This window comes from Alligator sinensis, unplaced genomic scaffold, assembly GCF_000455745.1.
Source record: "Alligator sinensis unplaced genomic scaffold, ASM45574v1 scaffold235_1, whole genome shotgun sequence".
Taxonomy (NCBI): domain Eukaryota; kingdom Metazoa; phylum Chordata; order Crocodylia; family Alligatoridae; genus Alligator; species Alligator sinensis.
In genome coordinates, this window is record NW_005842042.1 from 530,715 (window position 1) to 555,186 (window position 24,472).

A 24,472-nucleotide genomic window follows, 5' to 3' on the forward strand; every position below is an offset into this window, starting at 1 on the left:
TCCATGGAGGCCTGCCCCAGCCATGCGGGCAGGGGCTGCTGGGAATTGGAGTCCACTGTCAGCCAGATCCAGCCCACGGGCTAAACTTTACCTGCCCCTGCTTCTAGACCATGGGTGGGCAAAATGTGGCCCGGGGGCTGGATGTGGCCTGCCAAGCCATTCTATCCGGCCCACAGGGCCCCTAAAAAATTTAGAAAATTAATATTTATCTGCCCTGGGCTGCCAGTCCATGTGGCCCTCGATAGCTTGCCAAAACTCAGTAAGCGGCCCTCTGCCCAAAATAATTGCCCACTCCTGTTCTAGACTATGCACTAGGCTAGACAAGGCCCCTGGTACACCTTCCTATGAGGAGGACTCTGCACGGTTCTCATGTACACATAAGCCTCCCTCTAGGAGTATTCTTCAAATGAATGAAAAGGTCAATTCCTGATAACCAGGAATAAAAAATAAATACAGAGTTAACAGAATTTGACACCAAATTGTTCAGATCATTTAACTTTTTCCTGTGACATATGGCTTCTGCATGTTGTATTGTTCAGAACTAAATAAGATGGAAGAAGAGGGTGGACTTGACACTCTTTTTCCCTTAGCAGCCACAGTTATTCAAGATAGCTCCCAAGACTCTGCCCTCTGCAGTGAGCTTTTCTGTCCTTCCCATTTTGCTTGACATGAGAAATAAGTGCATGAAACTCCTTGAGAGAGACAATGTCAAGTGACATCTGTTCACTCTTGATTTCCCTTAGCCATATGCAGGAATGATGCCATTTGCCTATCAGCAAACTGCTGCTGCTGCTTCTCAACTCCAGCCTGTAGGACAGATGTATCCAGCACCTTTCCAAGGTAAGTCCAAGAAAATATGCCTGCACTATATGAAAACTAATGCCTACGCTGGTATGTTGCAAACAGTTTTCTAGTGAGTATCTGCACAAGATTTGAAGCAGCCATATAGCTGTCCTGTCTAGAGTACTTACTTTATGCTACTTTATACTATTTTCTTTTTAATGTCAGAGCATGTTCCTGAGAGTGTACGTTTTCGCCCAAACCCTGAAGAAGTCTAGCAAAAGAAACTGGAATAAGTGCAGAAAAACTTCTTAGGCTTATTCCAAAGTGCATACATGGCTAGCTGGCCTTCAGTATAATTTAAAATTACTTTACTGCCTTGGTTATCTTGCAGTGGCTGAAATGTAACTACCGTCCTGGTCTATAGATGTTAAAGATGTAACCAAATGGGATTTTTCCTTTCTGTGTAATTGAGCCCATTAGATTCTTGCAGCTATAGACCAGACCTCTGCCACTCAAAGCAATTAGCATACCTTCTACCTTCCCAATTACCTTAATCTCTGGCTTTTGAACTGCTGATCCTTGCTGATGCTTCTGCTTGTGTGTGGTAGTTTTTTTGCCACCCTTAACTGATAATCTCTCCCCTTTCCATTCTAGCATCTGGAGACATTACTTCCTTCTTAATGACAGAAGCTCGACAGCAAAACACTGAAATCCGAATGGCTGTTAGCAAAGTAGCTGATAAAATGGATCATCTAGCTGCCAAGGTAAAGAGACCTGATGTAAAGGAGAGAGACTGTGCTTGGTGGGAGTGCAAGCAGCATTGTCTCAGAAATCCTCTGTTGAAGAGTTTTAAGGTGCTGCATTTGGCTTGTAAATGATATGGTAACTTAATGAAAATTCCACCATTATAGCTAACTACTTCAGAATGATTGGACTGCTATAAAAAGGTATGTTATTTCAGGATAATTTGTGGAGAAAGAGCTCTTTTCTTAACCTTCGTATAGTGCTTTGCAGTCCAGCTCTTCATGCATATTCTATGGTCGCTCCAAGTCATTGTGTGGAACCAATTAGTTAGCTGAAATGGTTCCTTGTGTAGAGACATCTGACTATTCCACTGCTAAATACTCCACTGAAGTATGGTTTTAATGACTTATCCACAGGTGGAGGAGTTCCAGAAACAAAACACTGGCAACAATTTGCTACTGCCCAGCATTTCCTCAGTTACTATGGAAACTTCCATGATCATGAGCAATATCCAGCGCATCATTCAGGTGAGGGTAGTTTTTGTTCTAGGCTAACCTTGCCAGCTCTTCCAAACAGCCGTTATTTCTAATTCATTCTGATAACGAAGAAGCCAGCTATAGGCAGCATTCTCTAGGATATTCCAAATAAAATGGTGCTTTCAACACTGTTGCATTTTTAGGAAAATGAGAGGTTGAAGCAGGAGATATTTGAGAAGAGCAACCGGATTGAGGAGCAGAACGAGAAGATCAGTGAACTGATTGCACGGAATCAGAGGTGAGCTGTAGGAAAGATATGGCTATCGTCCACTATAGGTGGACCTATCGAAATTGTGCTTTTGGTTGGCTCCGTGGGGGAGGAGAAAAGAAAACTCACTGAAAATTAAAATGCTGGCTCCCTCTAGGAAGCCAGCAGCCTTTGTGGTCGCTGCCCAGCTGTGCAGCCTGCTGGGAGGAGATGGGGAGTGGGCTGTGTGCCAGATGCCCCCTTGCGGCAAGTCAATGGGCAGCTGCTTCGACTTCAGTAGACCCCTAGCTGTAGACCTCAGACCTAAAGATCTGGTTGCTGAATGGCACATCTGCTGTTGACTTAACTGAAAGGAAGGTCCTCCAGTATATAATGCTCTTGTCCATCCTTCTGTAACCTCTTCCACTCGACTGGAGTAGGTACTATCAGTGTTCATGCAAATCCCATTAAGGGCCTTCAGAGAAGATTAGTCTCCCAAGGAAGGTAGTGAAAGCTTTATTGCTCGGGCTGTCAAACATCTAATTGTGCTTCAGGAGCACTGCTGCAATGGGGAACCATGGAGCAGATGTCCTAATTGAGCTCATCCATCCCTAACTACAGATTCATCATACTCCTTCCAAAGTCCAGATGCATTTGTATTTAAGACATTTCATAGATGTAGGGTTGGAAGGGACCTAAGTAGATCATCAAGTCCGACCCCCTGCCCTGGGCAGGAGAGAATACTGGAACACAAAATTATTCTGGAACGTACTCCTTTGAGGGGGAGGCTTTGTAATAAAGACTATCATCTTTTCTGTGTCAGGGGCTTTCATTTCAAATCCTCTTTTTGTGTATGTGCTCATGGCACTCATTTCGCCTTCTCTTTCAGGTGTGTTGAACAGAGCAACCTGCTGATGGAGAAAAGAAACAACTCACTGCAAACAACAAATGAGAACACACAGGCAAGAGTGTTGCATGCAGAACAGGAGAAGGTAAAACTAGCCAGGCAGTGAGCAGAAGTGTAGAACTTTGACTGTGGCTGTAAAGAGGGCTTTCAAGTACATCTGGTGCACAAGTAGCAGATGATCCCTGACGTAATCAGCAGAAAATCAGAAGTGCGTTTAGGAGAGCAAATTAAAGAAAAAAAACCTGTTACCATTAGGTTTGCTGTAATCCTGTATATAGGGACCCCATTACTACATCATTTGCATTTCTTTTTTTGTAGGGCTTAATGCTGTCATAGTTTAGGAACTCTTTTAAATTGGGGTAAAAGGTGCTTTACATTAGCAGGGCCTTGACTACTTCACAGTGCATGCTGACTACTTCATTGTACTGCGATTACTTGAGAAGCTGCTTTCTACTTAAAAAGCTTGAGTTTGGCTAAGCATTCATGTAATCTAGTCTGTGTCAGCAGAATGGTTTACCCTTGAGAGATCTTAATAGCAGCTACTGAAATGTAATGGAGAAATAGTAGTATCTTTGTAGAAGGTAAATATCAATCACTTCTAATAGCAGTGGCATAGAAAAGACCATTAAGAACTTCAAAGCCAGATAAATGAACCTGTGTTCTTTTTCTGACCTATAAAGAAGCAGATGTAAGGTCCTAGCTCATTCTGGTACACTACTTTTGGAGAGCTGTGTGTGTGGAGAGTGATCTCATGATCTTTTCTACTTAAATTTTTTAATTTAAAATTATACCAAACTAACTCTGTTTGCACTCCCTTGATGTGCACTCCCAAACATGAAGCTTAATAATAATGCATTTCCCTCCTGCCTCTAACAATGACTTGGAGCATTCGTAAGAGGTGGATACCATAGTTGTTTTTAAGCTATGATAAATTTTTACCTGAAGCTTAAAGGGTGCTTCCCTGGGATGGTTTCTCAAGCAACAGACCAGGTCAAACAAGAACTAATAAAGCATACAGAATCAGAAAGATGCTCCAACCAGGTACCATTCACAGACTGAGGTCATCAGTTACTTTTTTTTTATAAAGTTAGAGACCTTCTTCAGGGGATCCGTCCTTGGTCTCGCCTTCATTGCAGCTCTGCCTGATGCAGTAACTGATGATCAGCACCTCCTAGTGGACTCGTGATTTGCACTGGATGAGCTCCCTGATTTCAAGGACTAGCCAGCTGTATTGGTGGAAGCTCTGGCTTCCCTTCCCTTTTTTGTATTCTTCTATCTTTGGTTTGCTGTGGTACACTATCTCAGTTTTTGCAATGGAGAAAGATTTCCAAGAGAAGGTTTTAATAATAGGACTAGAGGAGAGAATTGTAGAAGAACACACAGATTCTCTGCTCTCTTTGTATATAAATTGGTAATAGGCCCCTCTATTCTGGTATGACCCAGGTCTCTGCACAGAGTCACTGAGGAGCAGTATATGTGTAACTTCTTGAGTAATACAGTTCTACCTGGCCCTACTGAGCATGTCATAGCTTTTAATTAAACCTTACCATGCTTCATTGTTGGTGATATTCCTTCTTATCATAATAGTGTAGTGATAACAATGACAGTAGACAGTGTGGGCATTATTGGCTTCCAGTCTGCTGATTTCATTGGACCGTATTGCATGAAATAGAGCTGCATTGGAAAGGGCTTAGTGTCTTGCTTTTTGAAAATGGCTTCACTATTGTTTTGTCTTCAGGCTTTTGTAGCTTGCAGGAAATGAATTAAATGCTTCTCCTGTAACATCATGGGTTCCTATAATGCACTACTTAGCTGTTCTAATAGTGATTAATGCTTTTGCCATTCTATTTTGTGTTCTCAACCCTTCTTGTTTCCACTCACTGCTTTCTCTTCCCAGCACATGCTGCCAGTGGATCGGGGCTGGGACCAGGTGAGGCAGAGTGTCCACTGACTGTCTAGATGATTGGGGTTTCCTTCCCATAGTCTACAGGTCATTTGTGTCCCAAGCAGTTTTAGCCCAGCTCTCTTGTGGGCTAGATAGTTACTCATAGGTATCTCATAGAATTGCTTTTCTTGAATTTCTGCTTTAGACCTGGAAGACAGTTTTGTACTTTAGAGTGGCATTACTGTGATTCTTTACTTCTGAGGATTTCTAAGATGCATCTTGGTTATGTAGCAGTCAAAATAATTTCCACCCCCAAGTGGCAGAATGTGTGTTCATGTAATAAGGAAAAGCAAAACTCAGTCCCTAAGGGTAGAAATAAGCCTATATGGGCAAAGTTGAATTCACTGCACTGAGAATTTAATTGTATGTTAAATAGAACATCACTGTATGTGGTTAAATTTGTCATGTGAAACTAAATATCAAGAAAAAAGGCTGCCCTTACCAACTTACAGAAAGCAGGCTTATTTCTGTGAAACTTTCCTATTTTGAAAAGTTTCTTGAAAAATCCTTTGGGCTGTTGTATTTAAGCTCCCCAAATGAGCCAGTCTCCATCCTTTCACCATTCAAATGGCTAAAAGGATTTAACTCCCATTTCTTCCCCTGCCAAAAGGTACTGTCCCTGCACTGAAGAGAATAACATAGGGGCCTACTATAAGTAAGGCTTCTGGAGGCAGGCAGTCTATCTCTGCAGTATATCCTTTATGAACTTTGGCCCTGCTTCACAAGAGTTGGAGCTGGAATTAATCTCTCTCATCTCTTGATCCGAACCCATTTAATGTGTGATTTAACAAGTTCTTTAACAACCTTACTAGCATCTATCTTTTTCTGTGAGTCACTGTCTTGGCTAGCATCCAAATGTAAGCACTTGACAGTAATCTGTCAGGGGCATGCAATAATGCAGGCACTGTGCAAGGAGTATCTTCGCATGGTGTACTGTCCACAGGGAAGTGAAGCATGCATTCAGCGTTAATGTTACAAGGACTGGTTGTAGAAGAAAAAAGTTATCTCTAAGCAAAATAATCTGTCTGATAACTGCCCATCCCAAACAGTTTTATCTCCATGGGAGCCTCATCTCTCCTCTTTCACCTTTGTAATAAACCAGGAAGGGCAGGTGTTTTTTTTAGAATAGACTGAACTGCGAAGTTGTAAGCTTACTACCCTGGCGCCTAATCTGTGTCCTCTAGGAAACTGTGTATACCTAGGCAAAAGGGGCTATTTTTCATAGGTTTAATGTGAGCAGTCACATTTTTAGCTGATACTGACCAGCAGCAAGCCTGAAAAGCAATCACCTGGGAGAAAGTACCTCAGTAGTGTGTGAATGTAAACTTTCTATGGAAAATAACTTCCCAAAGTGATTTCTCTTGACCTGATTTGATGATGAGGCTTTGCCAGCTTTGGGTAGCCCTCTTAAGATAGGGAATCCTCTACAAACAGGGAAGCTGTGTTCAAATAGGGTCTACAAAGTTCTAAAGGATGGCACAAGGTCTTTTCTAATGCTAGTATGGAGATGCTTGTGGACATTGGATCAATGTGCAACATTTCATTATTGAGCCTATAATTTGGTGAACGTTCCATCTCTAATGGAGATGCGGTCCTGCCACCTAGTTCATGCAAACTAGGCATGAATGTGGGCCCATGCACCTTATTAGCTGTCCACTATGAGCAAACTTCTCAGACACTACTAAAGGCACTCCACATACTTAATATGCTCTTTTCTTTGCTTCCCTCCCTGGTTCTGTGCTACAGGTGAAAATTGCAGAGGAGTTGGCTGCTGCTACAGCACAGGTCTCCCGTCTGCAGTTGGAACTGACAGCTCACCAGAAGAAGGAAATGGATCTGCGTAGCCAGCTGACCTCAGCCCTGCAGGAAGCAGAGAGACATGAGGTGCAGCTCAACAAACTGCAAGCACAGCTAGCTGGTAAGGACTTGGGGAGGTTGGTTCTATTGCTTAGGTAACAGCCTTGTTTTCTGCTTGAGGGTCAACTGTGTGGGTGATGGGTGACCGATAGCTAGTTTAGTGGCTGTGGGTTTCATTGCTAAATATGACCAGGCGTTTACTATGACATAGCTCCCCATTTGGCTCCTTTGGTTCCAAGCTGAGAGACAGAGTTCTCGCTGTATGGGCAAATCGGTTCTTAGCCTTCCTGCTGGGTGCCAGTCCATGGACTCATTAGGGTGGCCTCAAAGGGTACCGGCTTACGCAACATTCAGCCTACCAGATGTAAACTCTTGGTTTCAGAGCTAAGACAGATTTAAATAGGTACACCAAAAAGGCACAGGGCTTGATTTTTAAGTTTTATCCATTGAGTGATGGGCTCTCCCAAAGACTACTGAAGACCAGAAAGTTGGTCAAGTGACTGCACTTCAACAAAGACAACTTGAACTTTATATACCACTTATCTCAAAGGACTTGATATACTTCAGGGATTGGTAGTGTTCCATCCTAGAACTACACACAATGTTCTGGCTTTATGTATTGTATTTAGCTGAAACGTTAATTCTTGGCAGCATTTGGGAGTTAGATGCACACCCCCTCCTGTCCTCGTTAGCCCTTAGGGTGACTTCTGATTGCTTTGGCTTTGGTAGGCTCCCTGACAGAAAGTACATTTGAAAACTGGCAATGAAAAAATAGAGGTGCACAAGCCAGTGTTCAAGTCTTGTTCTGGCAGCAAGGTGGCAGGATTAGAGTAGCTTTGAGCAAGTCCTGAACCACCCTTTCTAGGCCAGAAACTTCTCCTTAAAACAGCTAGCTCCCATGTGTCTTCCACTTAACTCCACGAGGCATTGCTCATTCTTATTCAGTGCCCAAATATTTTTACAGCATCAGGATATTTTAATAAATCACATGCTTGAGTTTTTTCATGTTTATGATGCTTAGAAAATATTTTTAAATTGCTACTGGTGATCTTCGTATAAATTGGGAAACAACCTGATTTCCACAGGTTGGGAGCCTTGCTCAGATTATTGGAGAATACCCATGCCCCTTGTGTTAACCAGCAAGGGGCTAATTATAGGGCAGCAGCTATCCAAGTCCAGATGAATCTGTTTGGCAACTTGTTTGGTTCTTCTGTAGTAAATTGCATCAGATTGTAGTCCTTTGTACACAGATACACGTTTGGGTCACATGGTAATTTTATTTAACAGTCACTAAGTAGCTAATCACAGAGACTAAATCTGTTTTTTCTGGGTCATTTAACTTGGCCAGTTTGAACACTTTCTCTCCATCCTAGCTGAAGAGTTATACTTTTACTTTACAAATACTGCTGTAAACAAGCTAATGCACTTTGTAATATCTGCACAGCTAAAGGGTGCATACCATCTGAATTCAGGGTACTCAAGCACTTCCATGAAAGACCTAGAAATGTACCATGAAGAAAACTTGTAAGAGAGTGCCCCCTTTCTAATTGAAAGACTATTGAAGTTGAAATTATATGAGGGCAGTGGGCTCAGAAAGGAGTTGACCACCTCTAGAAAATTTGTGTTCAGTTTATTCACCCTCACCCCCTCCTTTGGGGCAAGGAGCACTGAACTGCAGTGTGCATGGTTTCATTTGAGCTGCATTTCTTTTTCTCCTGCTATTCCCTTTGTGTGAGCTCTACATGTTTAACTCTTTCTGGGGTAGCTATCTGGCTCTTTTTTTTTTCTTAGGTTCAGGCCCAAGGAATGCCACACAAAGATAGCTAAGCCTCTTGGGAGTCTCAGTAAAATATAAGCTTGACTCTATATACAAGCCATCTATGGCAAGGTGGTCAGTAAATTCTGAGAAGCTAGCCCAAGAAGCGAGCCCAGGAAAAGAATGTGTGGAGAATTCATGCTTTCTGACCCTTGTTGAGACATGACTAAACCTTTGTAATTGTGTTGGTGCATTCACTGGTGGTGAGAAGGTTTTAGATTTGAAAATAATATGGAGATCCAATAATCCCACTTAAAGAAATTGGGGTTACCCCCATACAAGAGGTTTAGCAGGTTCTGTTTTCCCTCTGCAGCCACTAAATCCTTTTGTTTTCTAATCTGGCTGTATGCTGTAAGCTTTTTCCTCAGATGTATTAAGCTTGAAATATAGTGCTGAAACCAAAATAGATTGTGTTTTTTGCAGAACTGCAAGAAATTTCTGAAGACACTCAGACTAAATTCAAGGCAGAGAGGCAGAGCCGTAGGCAGCTGGAGGTGAAAGTTACAGTGCTGGAGGAAGAACTAGCAGACCTGAAAGCAGAAAAGGAGAATTTGGAAAAGGTATGTCCCAGGTACCAGCCTATCGGAGGTGATGCAGTATTCCATATGGCTGCTGGAAAGCAACCCAGTGTTCTTGCATGCAGACATTTGAGATGGGGTGAATTGTAACCTGGCAACTCCACCTGCCAACTATCGCATGGAATGTTGGATTAGAGAACAGGTCTCCATGGTTTTAAAGCACCTAATATATTAATGGTAGTATATAATAGTTAAGCAACAAGATAGTTAATATCTAGATTTTATTTGCATTGATGGAGAGCCCCCACTGTAGCAAGTACAGAACCCAAGGAGAGAACAGGTTGCTTTACATACCATGCTATATGCTCCAGAACCTTGCAGAGAGGAAAAAGAAATCCCTCCTGGAGAGAGGCCAAGCAGAGGAAGAGATGGATGAGATCCGTAGATCCTACCAGGAAGAACTGGACAAGCTTCGGCAGCTCCTGAAAAAGGCTCGGACATCAACTGACCAAGCAGCAGCAGAGCAGGTGAGGAGGTACTCTCTAGCAGATAGGTTTACATGACTTGTAACTCAAGCTCAGTTGACTCTAGATAAGAAATTAACAAGAACACTTCGTTTACTCAGTGGGTAAAATAAATCACTTCTTGTTTTACTTTTAATGAGGCTAATATAACCTATCACATAGTATCCAATGCCTCCCCTTTGCATATCCATTAAACTATGTTGTTAGTCTGTGGGCTCTGCCTTCAGCTCTAGGAGTATTCCTGTTGAGTCCAATAAAAAAAGTGACCCAGGCAGTCATAAAAGAAGGCATTTGACTACAACCAGTAGGTTGTGATCTGCAGCAGGTTCTTGTGTGGCTGTAGGAAAATGGAAGCAACCTATGTTCTCATGGAAGCAAAACTTCCTCTGCTTGGCCTGACAGACCAAGTGACACTGATCAAAGAATACTTATGCTTCTGGAAGTAAGCTAAGAGGAGTCTCCCATCTTTACCACAGCCAGGGGAGCAGTGAAAATTGGTGGTCCATTTAAAAAGTCAGTGGGAAATAAAAAAGATAGTTGACCAGTAGTCTACCTCTTGGTGGAGGTAAAAGTGTGTGGGGCTCCTTCACATAGCCACAGGAAATGGGGAGACCAGGGGCTGAGATGTGAGCCAGATATGCAGAACAGCCGTGGAGAACATGGATGCTGAAACTGTGCTTTGCATAGGGAAGTGGGTAGGGGGAAATACTGCAGGATTTGAACTACCAACTCTGGAATGATAGACACAAATGCAAGGGTTTTCCCATCCCACAATATCCTCTGCTTTTGTGTGTGCCTGTAAGCATCAAGTGTCTCTCCCTCCATGGGCAGTTGTCACTTGTCCAGACGGAGCTGGAATCCCAGTGGGAAGCCAAGTGTGAGCGCATGCTGGCCTCTGCTAAGGAGCAGCACTTACGACAATATCGAGAGGTGTGTGAACAGAGAGACTCTCAACAGCAGAAGGTCATCCAGCTGGAAGAGAAGGTAAACTTTCATCCCTTACTAATGAAACACAGCAAGAAGAAAAACAGCTGGTACATACACTCCTTGCTCCACCACATTCCTTAGTGCTGTTGCTGTGATTGGTGTTTTAGGGAATCATGAAACAGACAATCTCTTACCACCTCTGGGTGCTTCATTCTTTCAATTTCCTACTCCTCAGAAGAGTTGCAGTTGTCTGTGGCTGCAGAATTTCTGTAGACTTGGCTCCTCTTGCACCAGTTTGGTTGGGCTTTTAGGTAGAGGGTTGTCATCAAACTAGCAGGCTTTCTGCACAGTGAAGGGGACATGCCAACTTCAGACCAAAGTTAGCTAGTAAAATAAATGCCGTAGCTATTCCTTGGACTATTGTGCTGACCGCTACTCATTCTTCTGAAGTGGGGAAAGGTCTGGGACTGGCTTAAACATGGAAAGGGGATGACAAACTTAACTGGTTTTGATTTATTTCAGCTCCTTGCTCTAAAACACTCAAGAGAATCTGAGGAGCAGAAACTCTCTGAATTCCAGGAGCAATTGGAACAATTGGGGCCTGTCCGTGAGAAGGTAAGAGAGCACAGGAAGGTTAACCTTTTGCAGTTCCAAGTAGCAGGACCTGTCCTTAAAGGAGCAGGCACAGCAGTGGTAGGAAAGAGGAACTTTATGTTGTTTCCAGTAATTCTTATGGGCCAAATGATGGGATCCACCTGTGTGTGCACACGCGCACACCCCTTTTATTTAAAACTCATTAATTGTAAAGATATTTGACCTGGCAGTAAATGTACTGCAGCTGCTAACCCATCTTTCTGCCCACTGTTCAGATCTGGACTACAATGGCAGCAAAATGTGAGGTCCTCTAGAGCAGTGGTTCTCAACCTGTTTTGTACCAGGACCCATTTGTAAACATTGGCCAGTCCCAACCTAGTGCCCCTCACTCCAGACCCACTGCCTCCCCAGCCCGTGCAGCAGGGGGTGAGTGTGTGGGGTAGAGGGGGCCCCAGGCTTCCCCTTTCAGGCTGGAACTCTGCCAGCCTACAGGGGAAAACCCACAGTTTCCCATGTTTTTCTCCTTTGAAGGAGAATCTGTTTTTAAAGTTTGTTCCTGACGCTTTCATATATTCTTGCAACTCATTTTTGGGGGGTCATGACCCATGGGTTGAGAAATGCTGCTGTAGAGCAGGTCTAACTTCCTTTTCTTCCTGGCAGTATGCAGCCCTGCAGGCCCATGTTGCCACCCTGAAGGCTCAATATGAAGAGCGCATCCAGGAGCTTGAGAGAGATCAAGACAGGCCTCAGCCTGCAGACTTCATAGAAGAAGTGAGTTAGACAAGCCAGTGTGACTTCTTCAGAAAAGATCTCTATTCTCTGTGGGTGGAGGGTTATCCACTGAAAATCTTGTAGTATTTTGTTTTACCTAGGAGTGGGAAACCTACCAAAAGGAAGGACTAGATCTTGTGGAGTATTGCTAATCTTCCCTTCTTTATAGGACTTTTGGTATGAAGCTTTACTCTCTCAATACTAGATTAAAACTTAAATAAGAGGGAGAATCCTGGCTTTGGAATTATATCCCCCTTTCTTCTTGAACCATTATACATGCTGAAATTCTTGAGGCGTTTCAGACACGGTTCTTTGGGTAAATCTGATATCTTTTATTAGACCAACTCAGATAATTAGAAAAAATTTTCTTAGCAAGCTTTCAGGTTTAAAAACTTTGTCAGGCTGAGAAAAATATCTGCAGTTGGTGTGTGCTCTTTTTGGATGGAATGAGTAGTAAAGGAGCCAGAGGCTGGTATGCATGCTTGGTATGCCACATCCTACACCCCCGAGACATTTCATGTGTTTAACCAATTTCCAGACCTGCAGTACTTGATATGAAAGGTGCATTCTCTTGAAACAAAACTGGATTTATTCTTCTTGCATAAGGAGAAGCCTGTGGTCCTGAGTTTTGTCTTGTGTTAGAAATGGTACTGATTTTCCACTTTCTTCCTCAGGTAAAGAAGATCATGAATGGGGTATTTCAGTCTCTACGAGGTGAATTTGAGCTGGAGGAGTCCTACAGTGGCAGAATTGTTTTAGGTGTTGTCATGAACACCATTAAGGTACAGCAGATATGAATTATGAACTGTTAATGCAAGAGTGAGGCTGTGGCCAAAACAGCTCCAGTCTTTTTAGCCTAGGTCCATAAGTGTGAAGTGTAGTCACTTTCTAGGACAGAAGGGGAAATTACAATTGTGGGAGGAGATACAGCAGAAGGACAGGGAAATCCATAGGCTTCTTGCTAGGGAATGTAGGACAAGGCTCTCAATAGAACCTCATTGAGCTTTGAAAGGATAGTAGATTGGAGGTGGGTTAAAAAGCGCAGAGGATTGAAATCTATATAAAGCTAAGAAAGATGGAGCACAAGCCATGTAAAAAGTACCAAGTGACAGAGCAAGCCATCATGTGAGGAGTTGAATCCACGTGAAAATGTGTTTTGGAGGTGGGGCACCCAGCTTGTGGGACTGAATTGCTGTCCTACTTTTTGCTGACTATCATAGGAAAAAAAAAGCAGCACATTCCGAATTCCCTCCCCAAAACCCCTTGTCGTAGCATACCTGCTTTTCCCTCTTGGATCTGCTGGGGATGACTTTTTTTTTAAAGTCACTTTCAAGTCCCCTCAGACAAGGGTTGCATATTATTAGTCTCAAGTTCTTGGCAACTGTTTTGTTGAAGAATGACAACTCCAACAGTTAAAGACTGAAATAGTTTCCACTATATGTTAGTTCTTGCCCCTGTTCAGATTCCATGCAAGTTGCTGCTGCTGTTACATCCCTCAACCTAGATTTGGGATTATTGAAAAAGGGATTGGACAAAGACTTGCTGAGTTGTGACCCCTTTCAAAAAATAAAGGTTGGGGGGTTGGAATTGCAGATGCTAAAGGAGCTCAGATGACTGCTCAAACACAGCCTTTGACCCTATGGGAGTTCTACCTCAGTCCTAAACAAGATAGCAGCTGTGAGATGAAAAGTAACCTTTCTTCAGTGAGCTAATTTGACAGGTACACATCTGCCTGACTCGGCTTTTGACAGCCTGTCTAGGCAGAGGGGAAGGTCGGGTATCTCCCACTTTCCTGAAGTGCACCCTGGTTTAGTTGGAAGTACAGATGGTTAGGGGGAGCAAGTGCCTTTGCTCTTCCAGCCTGTGGTATGTAATGGGAGATGGTATTGTCTGGTAGCTGAATGGGGAAATGAGAAACTGGACAAGACAGTTACACTAGGGTAATTAATATTACCCTTACACTGACAAAAATGATATTGGCATCCCAACAGTTGAATAGTTCTTCAAAAGCACCTTCTTACAGTATCTGTTATTATAGCAACGCATCACTAGATGGCAGGGGAGCACATACTAGCTTCTGCCTATAGCATGTGGCTACCCTGGGATGAAAGCATACACCCCTAATTAGGCTGGTGTATCTTTACTACAGATTGTTCCTGTGGTAAGTTTACCCAGGGTTTGAGGCACCTAAGTGTTTGTTGTGTGGCTTGCTCCTTGTTTGCTACGGTGTAAACATATGTCCAAGACCTGAGTTTAATTTTACTTCACCCAGGTCATACTTGCTAAGTCACAACTGTCTAGGTTCCGTATTTCCACTTAAAAACCATAGCCTTGTAGGGGTGCTCCAGGTCGGGCAGGATAAAATCCATGCTCTGTTGCAGAAGGCAGCTGTCTAACTCAGCTGCTAAAAGTAGCGATATTATTATGCTGGACTCATCAGAGATGACAGGAAAGTCCCGGTTAGTGCACCTGGCTGGATGATCCTCATCCATATTGCAAAGCATCAAAAAATTTACCTTTCTTCAATTAAATGGCAGCTGTTATATTCATGCACAATAATTTATTTCTAGTAATAATACTTCCTTGCTGGCTTCACTTGATTCTCCAGACTGTAACTCTCCAGCTGCTCAACAGACAACAAGAGAGGCGAGAAAGCAACAGTGAAGAGGAGGAACCTAGAACAGAAGAGAGGAAGCAGGAAAGTCCACTGAAAGCAAAAGAAGACCATGAAGGCCCTGTCCAGCATGATCTAGCACAGAGCAGTACGGGCAAAACTGAGGTGAAGGAAGCAGCAGCGCACAGCATGATGTCTGACCATGCACATGAGTCAGCTGGTCTTGCTGCCTCTCCCAGATCTCCTGAAGGAAGGCAGGGGACCCAGAGTGGTGCAGCATCAGAAGAGAAGATCCTAGAGGCACATAAAGAGCAAGCCTCCTCTAGATCGGTTCAGGCACCTAATCCTGACCAAGTGCTGCTGGTTCCTGGACAGCCTGCAAATGAGGGGAATGTGAACTCTGTATCAGATGAGCAAAGGCAGGCAGGTGCTCCCACTGGGATAGCCTCCCAAGGCAGTCCCACAAGAGGAGCATCTGCTCAGGTAGAAATTCCAGATCTCCCTGTTATAGAAACTAATCCAAAAACAGTGGAAATGGCTAAGTGTTTGAAAATACCAAGTACAGAGCATAGTGGAGAGGAGCCTGTAAGCATGCTGGAGCCCTCTTCTCTGAAAAGCGAAGAGGAAGGGAGTTGTCTCGGAAGTCCAAATAAAGCCAGCTCTGAAAAGGATTCCAGTGTTTCTGACTTAATACCCAGTACCGCAGAGAAAGGTCCAGCTAAGACTGACCAGGAAACTACAGAATCCCAAGAGCAGGGATCCAGCCCCAAGCAAAAGGATTCCAGGTAGGTTGTGGTAACTTTTTTGGCTTCTTGCTCATGCACAGCAGATGTAAATAGGTGGGTTAATGGACCAACTGGCTGGTGGCTTGTGCAGCTGCCCCAGCAGTAAGGGCATTGTGCTATAGAAAGTGGCCAGCCATCTAAGTATTGCTTGACCTTACACATCTGGACAATAGTTATTAAAATGCTGCCAATGTCCAGCCTTGTCTAGAATTTACTATCGCCACCACTAATGAACAAACTGAAAAAAGGTAGTGACTTAAATTCTAGTGCATCCCTGCAACCAGTATGACCATGGTCCTTTGTGAATGACTTCTAGACTGCTTCTAGCTGAATCAGTAGATTCCTTTGCCAACTTCGGAATAGCTAGTGGTTGTAAAGTTCTCTGATACCTGATCTTTATGGCTGCCTAGGTACCCTTTTACATTACTGCCATAGCCTCAATTAGTTTTCAGACATCAGTGGCCATGCAACTTGAGCTGAGGTTGCCTGAGTGCTGGGTCTGGAAGTTATTCTCAAGTGCAAACAAATCAATCTTGGCTTTCTGTTCCACCCTGAGAATTAGCTGCTTCTAATCACTTAACTTCTTCTAGCCTCTTTGAGGACAACAATGACTTGTTTAAAGCTGCAACCCATAAATCAGTAAAGCCTGGAGCTCCACCTGAAGAGGAAGATGAGGAAGAAGTGGTAAGAATTTAGATTTGTTTCCTGTAACCATTTAAATGATTGAAACCATTCATCTTGTTCTTGGAAGAAGTTTCAAGGCATGAGGGATTCCTTTCTCTCTTCTTTTTCATTTTTTTTATAGTTCAGATTTTTGCTTTTGATGCACTTTGCATTTGTTAATCCAAATTAATTGTGTTGAGACCAGAGTTTGGGACTCAACTGGGAACTGTCCACACTTGAACCTGTGGACAGGTGTGTAAAGGATTAGCTGCATAGACAAAAGTAGCAACCCACGGCCTCCTGTTTGCTGGCTTGTCACCAAGAAAGTATTAAGATCACCAGGTTCAAAACTCTGGTGCTATAACTGACTCCATTGAGGGGGTTCTGCTACAAGGAAGATTTAGGAGATGTTAAGGTCCTCTACTTTTCTATTGGGATTTCAGCCCCTCCCCATCTGATCTAACATCTCTGATCCACCATGCCATGTAGAGGAAGACAGTCAATTATGATGTTTCTTGGTGCTGCCTCCCAAAGTGTCTACAGTGACTCCTTTACACAGCCTTCTGGAAACTAGACCCTTTTGGGAACTGCTGAAAAGAAGTAACCTAACACTGCTTTCTGGTTGCTCTTCCAGAGCTTGAAAGGGTGCCCTCCCCCAACCCCACTCTTTGGGGATGATGATGATGACGACGATGATGACCTGGACTGGTTGGGATGAAAAGCTGGAAGATTTGAGAGTAGTCTGTGAACCTCCTTTTGGCATATGGCCTCTTCTTGAGCACACGTTGCACTTACCAGCTGCTTATGCTTGAGATGGGAATAGACCAGACAAACTCTGTGTTGCAGACAGGATCCATAAGCAAATGACTGTATTAGCACTGCTGGTCATTTGGATCTGATCTCTGGCCTGATGAGCTCATCCATAGGCCAAGGCTAGCTGAAAGAGCCAACAAGTCTTACTGCATGTTCATATTGCTGTCCTATTGGTATGAACCATTGATTTGTTTATTGTAACCTTTTTATACACAAGTATGAACTTTGTAAACAGGTTCAGAAAAGAAAGTCTGCAGAGGGTGTTTAAGAATAGGACAGAAAAGTCTCTGCTTCTCTCCCCAAATTGATATTAAACCTACAAATATTCCAAAGAGATCTATGGGCTGTCAGCCTAAATCCTTGATCACGGGCACTTTCCACTGGGTCTTCACAAACATGTTCACCAAACAGTTAGATGCCAATTCAAAACTCATGAAATAAAATATACTGATTCTGTAACCTGACTGCAAGCTACAGCTACCATGTGTATGCCTTTCTGAAAATAGCAAGGGGTCAGAGGAATGCAAGCTTTAACTGTTGAACATTCAGAACGGTAGAACACAAATGAGTGCTGCTGAGCACAGGCTGTGCGCTGTTACAGCTCCATTTAGCTTTAAAAGGCTGTGGTCTGAGTACTCTAAAGTAGCGCTCTAGAACAGAGATGTAACTTCTAGTAAATGTTTTATCAAAGGCTCCTCTTATGTGCTTACCATTTTAAGTTGAATCCTCTGCAGCTCCCCTACTAAAATAAGTGACAAGTGAAAGATTATGGCATGTCCCTGTGTGTCCAGAGTGGTATGAACTGAGTAATCCCCAGTTCCCCACATAGTGGGGCAGCATGCTGAGTAACGGAAGGCAAAGCCTGAGACGGATCATCTTTCATCCCATTAGGCTTGGGCAGCATCGTTAATCTGTTCCCATCCCCAAGCAAAAGACCTGGCAGAAGAAAAGCCTTCTGTTTACCAAAACCAGGCCTCTGTTCTCCCAGTTCTGTGAAGTATTAAATTAGTTTTGTGGCCAGTGTTGACTGCTAACCTCTTGCACATTGTGGTTTGTTAGTGGTGTGGCTGGATCTGTTGAGGCACACTTTTGCCACAATTGCCCCTTTTATCCTCATTGCAAAATGGTACTAGGAAGCCCTTAAGCCACACAACCCCTTGCTGTTGGCCCTTCCTCACAACCTCACCAAAGGTAACTGTCACCACTCTGAACAGAGAAGTGATAGCAAAATTTCTCCATTCACATGTGTGGGTCCTGCCTGTGATGCTGGTGAACCGGAGGAGTCTGTTCTTTTGCTGGGTTGCACTGGGAATTCAGCAGCAGCCATACAGCTACCATAATGTTAATGGACTCCCTGTCTAGACAGGAGGAGAGAGTTACTGTGGGCAGTCAGTTGCCAGTCTCCTGTGCCTTTTTCTCTGCTGCTACAGGTGGCAGGATTGTAGCATAAATTAAGTGTTTAATGGTTAGGATATAACGGTGTGTAATTTAACCTGGTTCACTCCAGATACCTTGGGTTATTGGAGCAGACTTTTTAAATCTAATTGAAACACAAAGAATGAAAAATGACTCGTCTTTTTACTTATCTGGGAAATTTTGAATCTTGTCCTATTTCTACATGCTTTCACTTCCAGGTTCTTCTGCACTAACCCCCTCCTTTAGTATTTTGAGTTTCAGATACTGTAGGGGAGAGAACAAATGCTTATAAAAACACATTTTCTCTTAAATTTTACAAATGGAATAGAAATTCTTTTTACACTGGTATTAGGTTCTGTGATCACTTGATATTTTTTCCCACAACTTCTTTGAGTCAGTTTGACCTGGAAGCATCCCAAGAAACACACTTTTTGTAAAATGCAGGTAATTTATGTAGTTCAAAATGTGATTGATAGCAATGTGATAAATTCTCATTGCTGTATTGAATAGAAATGTGACTAGTAGCCAAACTCTTCTAAAACTGTAGGACTGGCTGGTTTACAAACTTAATGTACTAAAGTATAAATGTTTAGCACATAACTTAACTCAAAGTTAATACCTTGCTCTCAGCAAGAAAGTCCAATGTTGATGTACAAAAGAAATGTTTAGAGCCAGATCATAATTTAGGACTTCCCTTGTATGGCTGTCACTGTGATGGCCTAAATGCATCTAAGTGTGGTCTTAGTCAGGTGTCTGTAGACACTGTCCCACTGTGGAAGCAGCACTAACTAACACATGCCATGTCTTTGATAAGACCCGAAGATTTGCATTGCATTTCTTGGAAAAATAAAGTGCAATTAAATAATTATGTTTCCCAATCTCAATGGCTCCACTTTGACTTGTTGCTGATGTATGTAGATGCTGGTAAATATTGCTTAGTCATGAATCAAACCAACTTCACTCGTTCTTTTTATATATATCTTCTTGGAGAAATGGGCTCCTTTTTCAGGAAGCTGCTACAAAACTGGAACCTACCCAGTTGTATCCAGAGTAGAGAAGTGACACAGTTGCTGTAATAGTTTATGGAAAGTCTGCTGAGCTTAACAGTACCGTTTCTTATCTTAACATGCTGAGTTCTAGAAGTTAAGGCATATGGCACCTTCCTGCCTCCAGCTCCCCAGCCCCATTCACAGAATACAAGAAGAGCTGGTGCTACAACTATTCCTTAGTCACCCTTTGCTCATTCCCAGTGAGAGCAGAATGTAAACTAATATCACCATGGGAAATCCACTGAGCCCTCCACTCCTGCTATATCTACACTGGGTTAGTGAATTTAGTCAATGGAAAGGGTTTTTAAAAGACAAGCTGTTTAAAAAAAAATAAAAAATTAAATAATAAAATTATCTTCAAGGCTCCTTTTTTTTGGCCTAGCAGTTACAAAAGAGAGAGACCTCTCCCAAAGGGTGTGACCATAGATGGCCTGACAAAAGTGAGTGGAGTGCCCCTGTGGGTGCAAGGCATTCAACCTAAGGCACTCCCCACCAGCCTATAACTGACCCTCCAGCCTCCTTTGGAAGCAAGGTGTCTGCATCCTGGGGAAAAGGATGTCTCCTTCTAGTTGCACTACCTGAACTTAAGTCAAACTGTTCTTCAAAAGGATTTTAATTATGACTGTAAAAAGTGTTCAAGGTGGCTGTCTGGATGCAAAATCCTGGTGGAGGCAAGATAGGTGGGCTTTTAACTCCCTGTAGCTAGCTGAGGCCAATCTTGGGGAGGAGGGCTTCAGAGTTTCACAATTCTGTAGTAAAGACTCCAACTGAACTATCTATTTAGGAATCTAGGTCTTAAGAGTCCATTTCTGGCTGTGATATTTTGAGATTAGTTCAGTTGCTGTGCTCTTTCAGTCTTATTTGTGAGACTTGCATGGGTGTAACTAAGACTATTGGCAGTATATCTGATTGATTGCTTCAGTACAAACTCTGTGTGTGGAGGCTTCATAACTCACTTAAGATGAGCAATTTAGCATGTGATGCTAAACTGTATTTTAAACTAAGTAAGCACATCTCTGTTGTGGGTTTGCACTTGACTTGAAATCACTAGTTCATGTTTGTGGCAAAAATTTTACACCACTAACAGATGTCTTTTTTTTTTTCCCTTTCTGTACCATAAGAGAAATGAAAAGAACTAAACAGCTGTTTGAGGAAAAGGATTGGATCTCTCTTTTTCATTTTGCAGAAAACTTACAGCAAAAAGTCAGTATGAAGTCCTGCTAAATTAAAAGTTCTTTAGGATCTGAATTGGAATTGGACAGTTCTAGTAGAGGTTGTCATTTGATTGATCGAGTTACATTTTGGGGGGGGGGGATGTTATTATTCCCTTAAGAATCACTCAACAATAGACCATAATCTTTTTTTTTTTCTTTTTTTTCCCCCTACAGAAAATATATTTTTATTTAAATCATTTTTCTGACTGGATCATTTTTTAATGTGGAAAAGCCCTGAGATTAGTCTCCCAGATACTCACCTTTTTGCAAATCTGTGATTACAGTAGTCTTCTTGGCCCAGAAACTGTTCCTTGGCCAGAGGTTATTCAGGCCTGGTTTATTTAGGTATGGTGCCTTCAAGAGGGGAGAAACTAATTGGGTGGATAAATCTGAGTTTCAGGTTCTTGTCTCCAGCTGGGTGAAAAGGTGAGTATCTTCTGGAGAACAGTGACCTGAGCTGAAGCAGAGTCAACAGGCTCTGAAGAATGAGGAGGACACCCACACAGGTTAGCTGTGCTCAGAGCTGTGACTGCTGCAGAGCCCTAGATGCTACCTGTACATAGTCTATTTCCAGCTACCACCTGGCTGAGCCACGTGGGTGGTAGCCTCTGGGCCTGAGGCTGCCAGGTGGGCTTTGCTGAGGTCAGAAGCGCCATGTCCTGCAGTTGCCCAGAGTGAACTTCATCCACTACAGGCAGATACTGCATTACTACCAGCACTCGTCATGTTGCAAAGGGAGTGCACTCAGAGCTGTGACAAAATACTGAGCCTTCCTTGCTTTAATCAGGTTCTTTCCATTCCTCCTGCCTTTTCCCTCTGCAGGGCTCAACTTCACTTGATCCTGTTTACCAGGAAGCTGAAATTTCCTTAGTTTTTCCTTCTTTTGGGGAGCCCTGCCAACAGTGGTGGGGGCTGCCTGCTGATGGAGGTGTAGTAAAGACACTTCAATCCTGTGCACACCTTCATTGTGGAACCGTTTCCCTTTCTAAAAACAGGGGAAGCTTGTTTTGGGAGGTACAGTGAGTTTCCCCTGGCAGTGCAGCAGGTTCAAGCTGGTAGCTCTGTGCTGGCCTGGGTTTCCCTAGCTCCCGTAGCTGAGTTCCTGCAGAAGGTAGTAGGAAGACCTTAGTCATTATGAGCCCTACATCACAGCAGCTGCAGAAGGGGTCTCTATTCTAGTCTTGTCTCCAGGACCGGTATTTGCCTTGGATGGTACTGTGGCAGTCAGGGGTTGTTTGCCACCCAGTCAGATCCATCCACCACTGGGCAGGTTTGTTAGAGCCAGATGAAGGTTGTATTGGGGAGGTAGTACATCCCCACTTTGCTGTAAGTGTACCGATAGTGCTATACCGGTAGAGCTCACTTAATACGACAGTCATAACCTATCCATTTGGAAAAATGGATGAAGGTGCAGGTATGGCATGCAGATGGGGTTTAGGGCTTACCTGGGATAATAATTGCTGCGTGCCTGAGATGGGCCGAGTGGTGGCTTGCACAGACCTGGGGGACAGAAGTGGGTCTATTCTGGCCACAAGGCTCTGCATGCTACTTGTGAGATGGACCCTCCTCCCCCCTTGGGCAAATATGTGAGCTCCATCAATCTGTGAGCAAGCCAGCTCCTTGCCCTGTGCCATGAATCTTTGCTAAGGCGGAAGTGCCTTCACACTTGGCTTTGGGAAATGCCTGACCAGAGGGCAGCAGTTTAAAAGCTAAACTATTTCACTCTGCTATGTTCTCTTCCCCCCCAACCCTCTCCGTCTGCTTGCTCTCTTTCTACAAGGATGCTCTTATGGGCTTTCCCTTCAATGCATCTTGAGTCCATTTTTCTGGGTCCTGAGGACCTAGGCTGTCCCTAGTAGGGGTTACAGCCATCTTCCCACCTAGTTTGCAGCACAGATGTCTCAGATTTCACCGGTGAAAGGCTTTGTGTGATGATCACAGGCAGCCCTAACTGGAGAGTGACACAAGGAAAGCACACCATCCTTTGCTTTGTCTTGCACACAATCAGTGTTTTGGCTGTCCTGGGAGGTCCCTCCAAGGGGCCATTTGAGCTCCACCCCAGCCCTGCTTGCAGAGGCCTCCCTACCATTATGGGGGGCTGGGCAAGGAGGTGAACGGGGGTGGTTCAGAGCTGCTGCTGTTGGCCTCACCATTAACACTTCTTCATCCACACCAGTGTTGCTTCATTTGACTTGCTCTCAGCCCTCTCACGCCCAACCTTTAGAGCAGCTGTGTGAGAAGTCCCCCTTGGAGAAGGGCTCTGCTGGGGGAGCCGGTGCCTCCACCAGAGTGGTGGGCTGCCGAGCAAAGCACACTCCCCTCCAACACTGCTTGAACTTCAGGGACTACAAATCAAAACAGTTCAAGATTTGAAGGGCTGAGAAGCTCTCAGCCACCCTCCACCCTCCTCTGGCAAGCTTGGTTTTCACTTACTGCCTAAGACGATGCTTTTTAAGTTCCCAACTACCTGTTAACATTTTCTCTCCAACTACTTTTCCCCACAGTTATTTTCAAATGGGCCTAATAATCACACCAGCCCTATTAATAGAGGCTGGTGTCTCAGCTGAACTGCTCTTGTTCACACACACCTGGCAGGAAAACCTGGCCCTCAGCCCATCAAAACCTTGAACAAACCCATCTAATGTGAATGAGGGCTTGAGTTCCCATTAATCTGATCCAATTGCTTGACAGCCTAATGGGAGGGGGGCCTTCAGAGGTTTTTAAGGTATTTGGGCTACCAGTGGGCTTTCCAAAGACCCTTTCATTTCAATCAAGATGACTTTTTTTTTTACATTAGAGTTCATTGATTGTGCGTTGCCTGAAGCTAGTTAAGTGCTTGTAAAGAAAGGTGTGGACTCCATAACTAGACTTGGAGGAAGTCTCCACAAATGTGTTACTTTGTGTAAATTAAAAGCTAATCAGGGAACTGCAGGTAACAAATCTCCATCCTAGACATTAGCTGTGACTTCAGCCCCTTACAGGAGCAGCTCTGCTGCCCTTCCTTGTAGATGCTGTTCCCATCAAAGGCCTTCATGGCACTCTCATCCCCTTGCTCTTTTCCCTGTGGGCTTAGCCAGGCCTCCAGCTGGGTTCACTCCCCCTTAGTGCTTCCTCACTCTCCAGGAGCTAGGCTGGGTACTCTCACCTCAAGGACCCTAAGATCCCACCCTGACTCCTGCTGGCTGTGCTTGCCCCTGAGAGCACCCAATCCACGCTTGTGGGGTGCTGCCCATGCTGTCCTCATGCACATACACATGTGCGCACACACACCCCTCCCCCCAGTGGAAGGATGATGCTGTGGCTCAAGCTGAAGAAGGCAACACTACTGTCACCCCTTACGGGACCTGGACTAGACCGGGGAACTCTAGAGCCTGCTCCCCCACTACTGAAAGGCCTACAAATAGCTAACAAGTGAATACAGCTTGAGTGTTGGGCCAGGCACTGCTATGGGACTCGGCCCCATGGCGATGACATGGTGGCTGCTGCCTTCCTTCTTGAGGAGGAACTGCCAACAACACAGACTCTGACTTACAAGGATTTGCACTGAGTTGGGACCCAGGGTGATGTGAAGTGGAGCAACATCATTATCCCAGTTCTATAGCAGGGGAAACTGAGGCACAGAGTGATTCACCCGAGAACATTCAGGGAGCTTAGGGCAGAGCTGGGACCAAGACCCAGCTGGCTGGGTTGGCAGCTGCCCATAGGAGACAGCCGAGGAAAAATGCTTTCAAGCCTCCAGAGTTGCATTCTCGCAGCCTGATGCGCTGCTTTTCAGTTCCAGCTCCCGGGGATGTGGAGTTAAGCAAGAC

General features: G+C 44.0%; 1 protein-coding gene across 7 annotated transcripts in view; it reads left to right on the forward strand.

Moving 5' to 3' along the window:
• FKBP15 (FK506 binding protein 15) overlaps positions 1 to 20,613 on the forward strand; it is a 47,108-nt gene extending 26,495 nt beyond the window's left edge. For 6 of the 7 annotated variants that reach the window (XM_006022668.3, XM_025203014.1, XM_025203012.1 and 3 more), the window contains 15 exons: positions 744 to 840; positions 1,438 to 1,547; positions 1,944 to 2,054; positions 2,207 to 2,301; positions 3,140 to 3,242; positions 6,849 to 7,020; positions 9,199 to 9,335; positions 9,665 to 9,820; positions 10,649 to 10,801; positions 11,267 to 11,359; positions 11,999 to 12,109; positions 12,784 to 12,891; positions 14,718 to 15,508; positions 16,099 to 16,192; positions 16,806 to 20,612. In XM_006022668.3, coding sequence (XP_006022730.1) covers positions 744 to 840; positions 1,438 to 1,547; positions 1,944 to 2,054; positions 2,207 to 2,301; positions 3,140 to 3,242; positions 6,849 to 7,020; positions 9,199 to 9,335; positions 9,665 to 9,820; positions 10,649 to 10,801; positions 11,267 to 11,359; positions 11,999 to 12,109; positions 12,784 to 12,891; positions 14,718 to 15,508; positions 16,099 to 16,192; positions 16,806 to 16,889 — 2,415 coding nt within the window. In that variant the 3' untranslated portion in view covers positions 16,890 to 20,612. Of the gene's footprint in view, positions 1 to 743; positions 841 to 1,437; positions 1,548 to 1,943; positions 2,055 to 2,206; positions 2,302 to 3,139; positions 3,243 to 6,848; positions 7,021 to 9,198; positions 9,336 to 9,664; positions 9,821 to 10,648; positions 10,802 to 11,266; positions 11,360 to 11,998; positions 12,110 to 12,783; positions 12,892 to 14,717; positions 15,509 to 16,098; positions 16,193 to 16,805 lie in introns of all 7 variants that reach the window. The other variant, XM_006022669.3, reaches the window with a different exon arrangement.
• Positions 20,614 to 24,472: the final 3,859 nt, after the last annotated feature.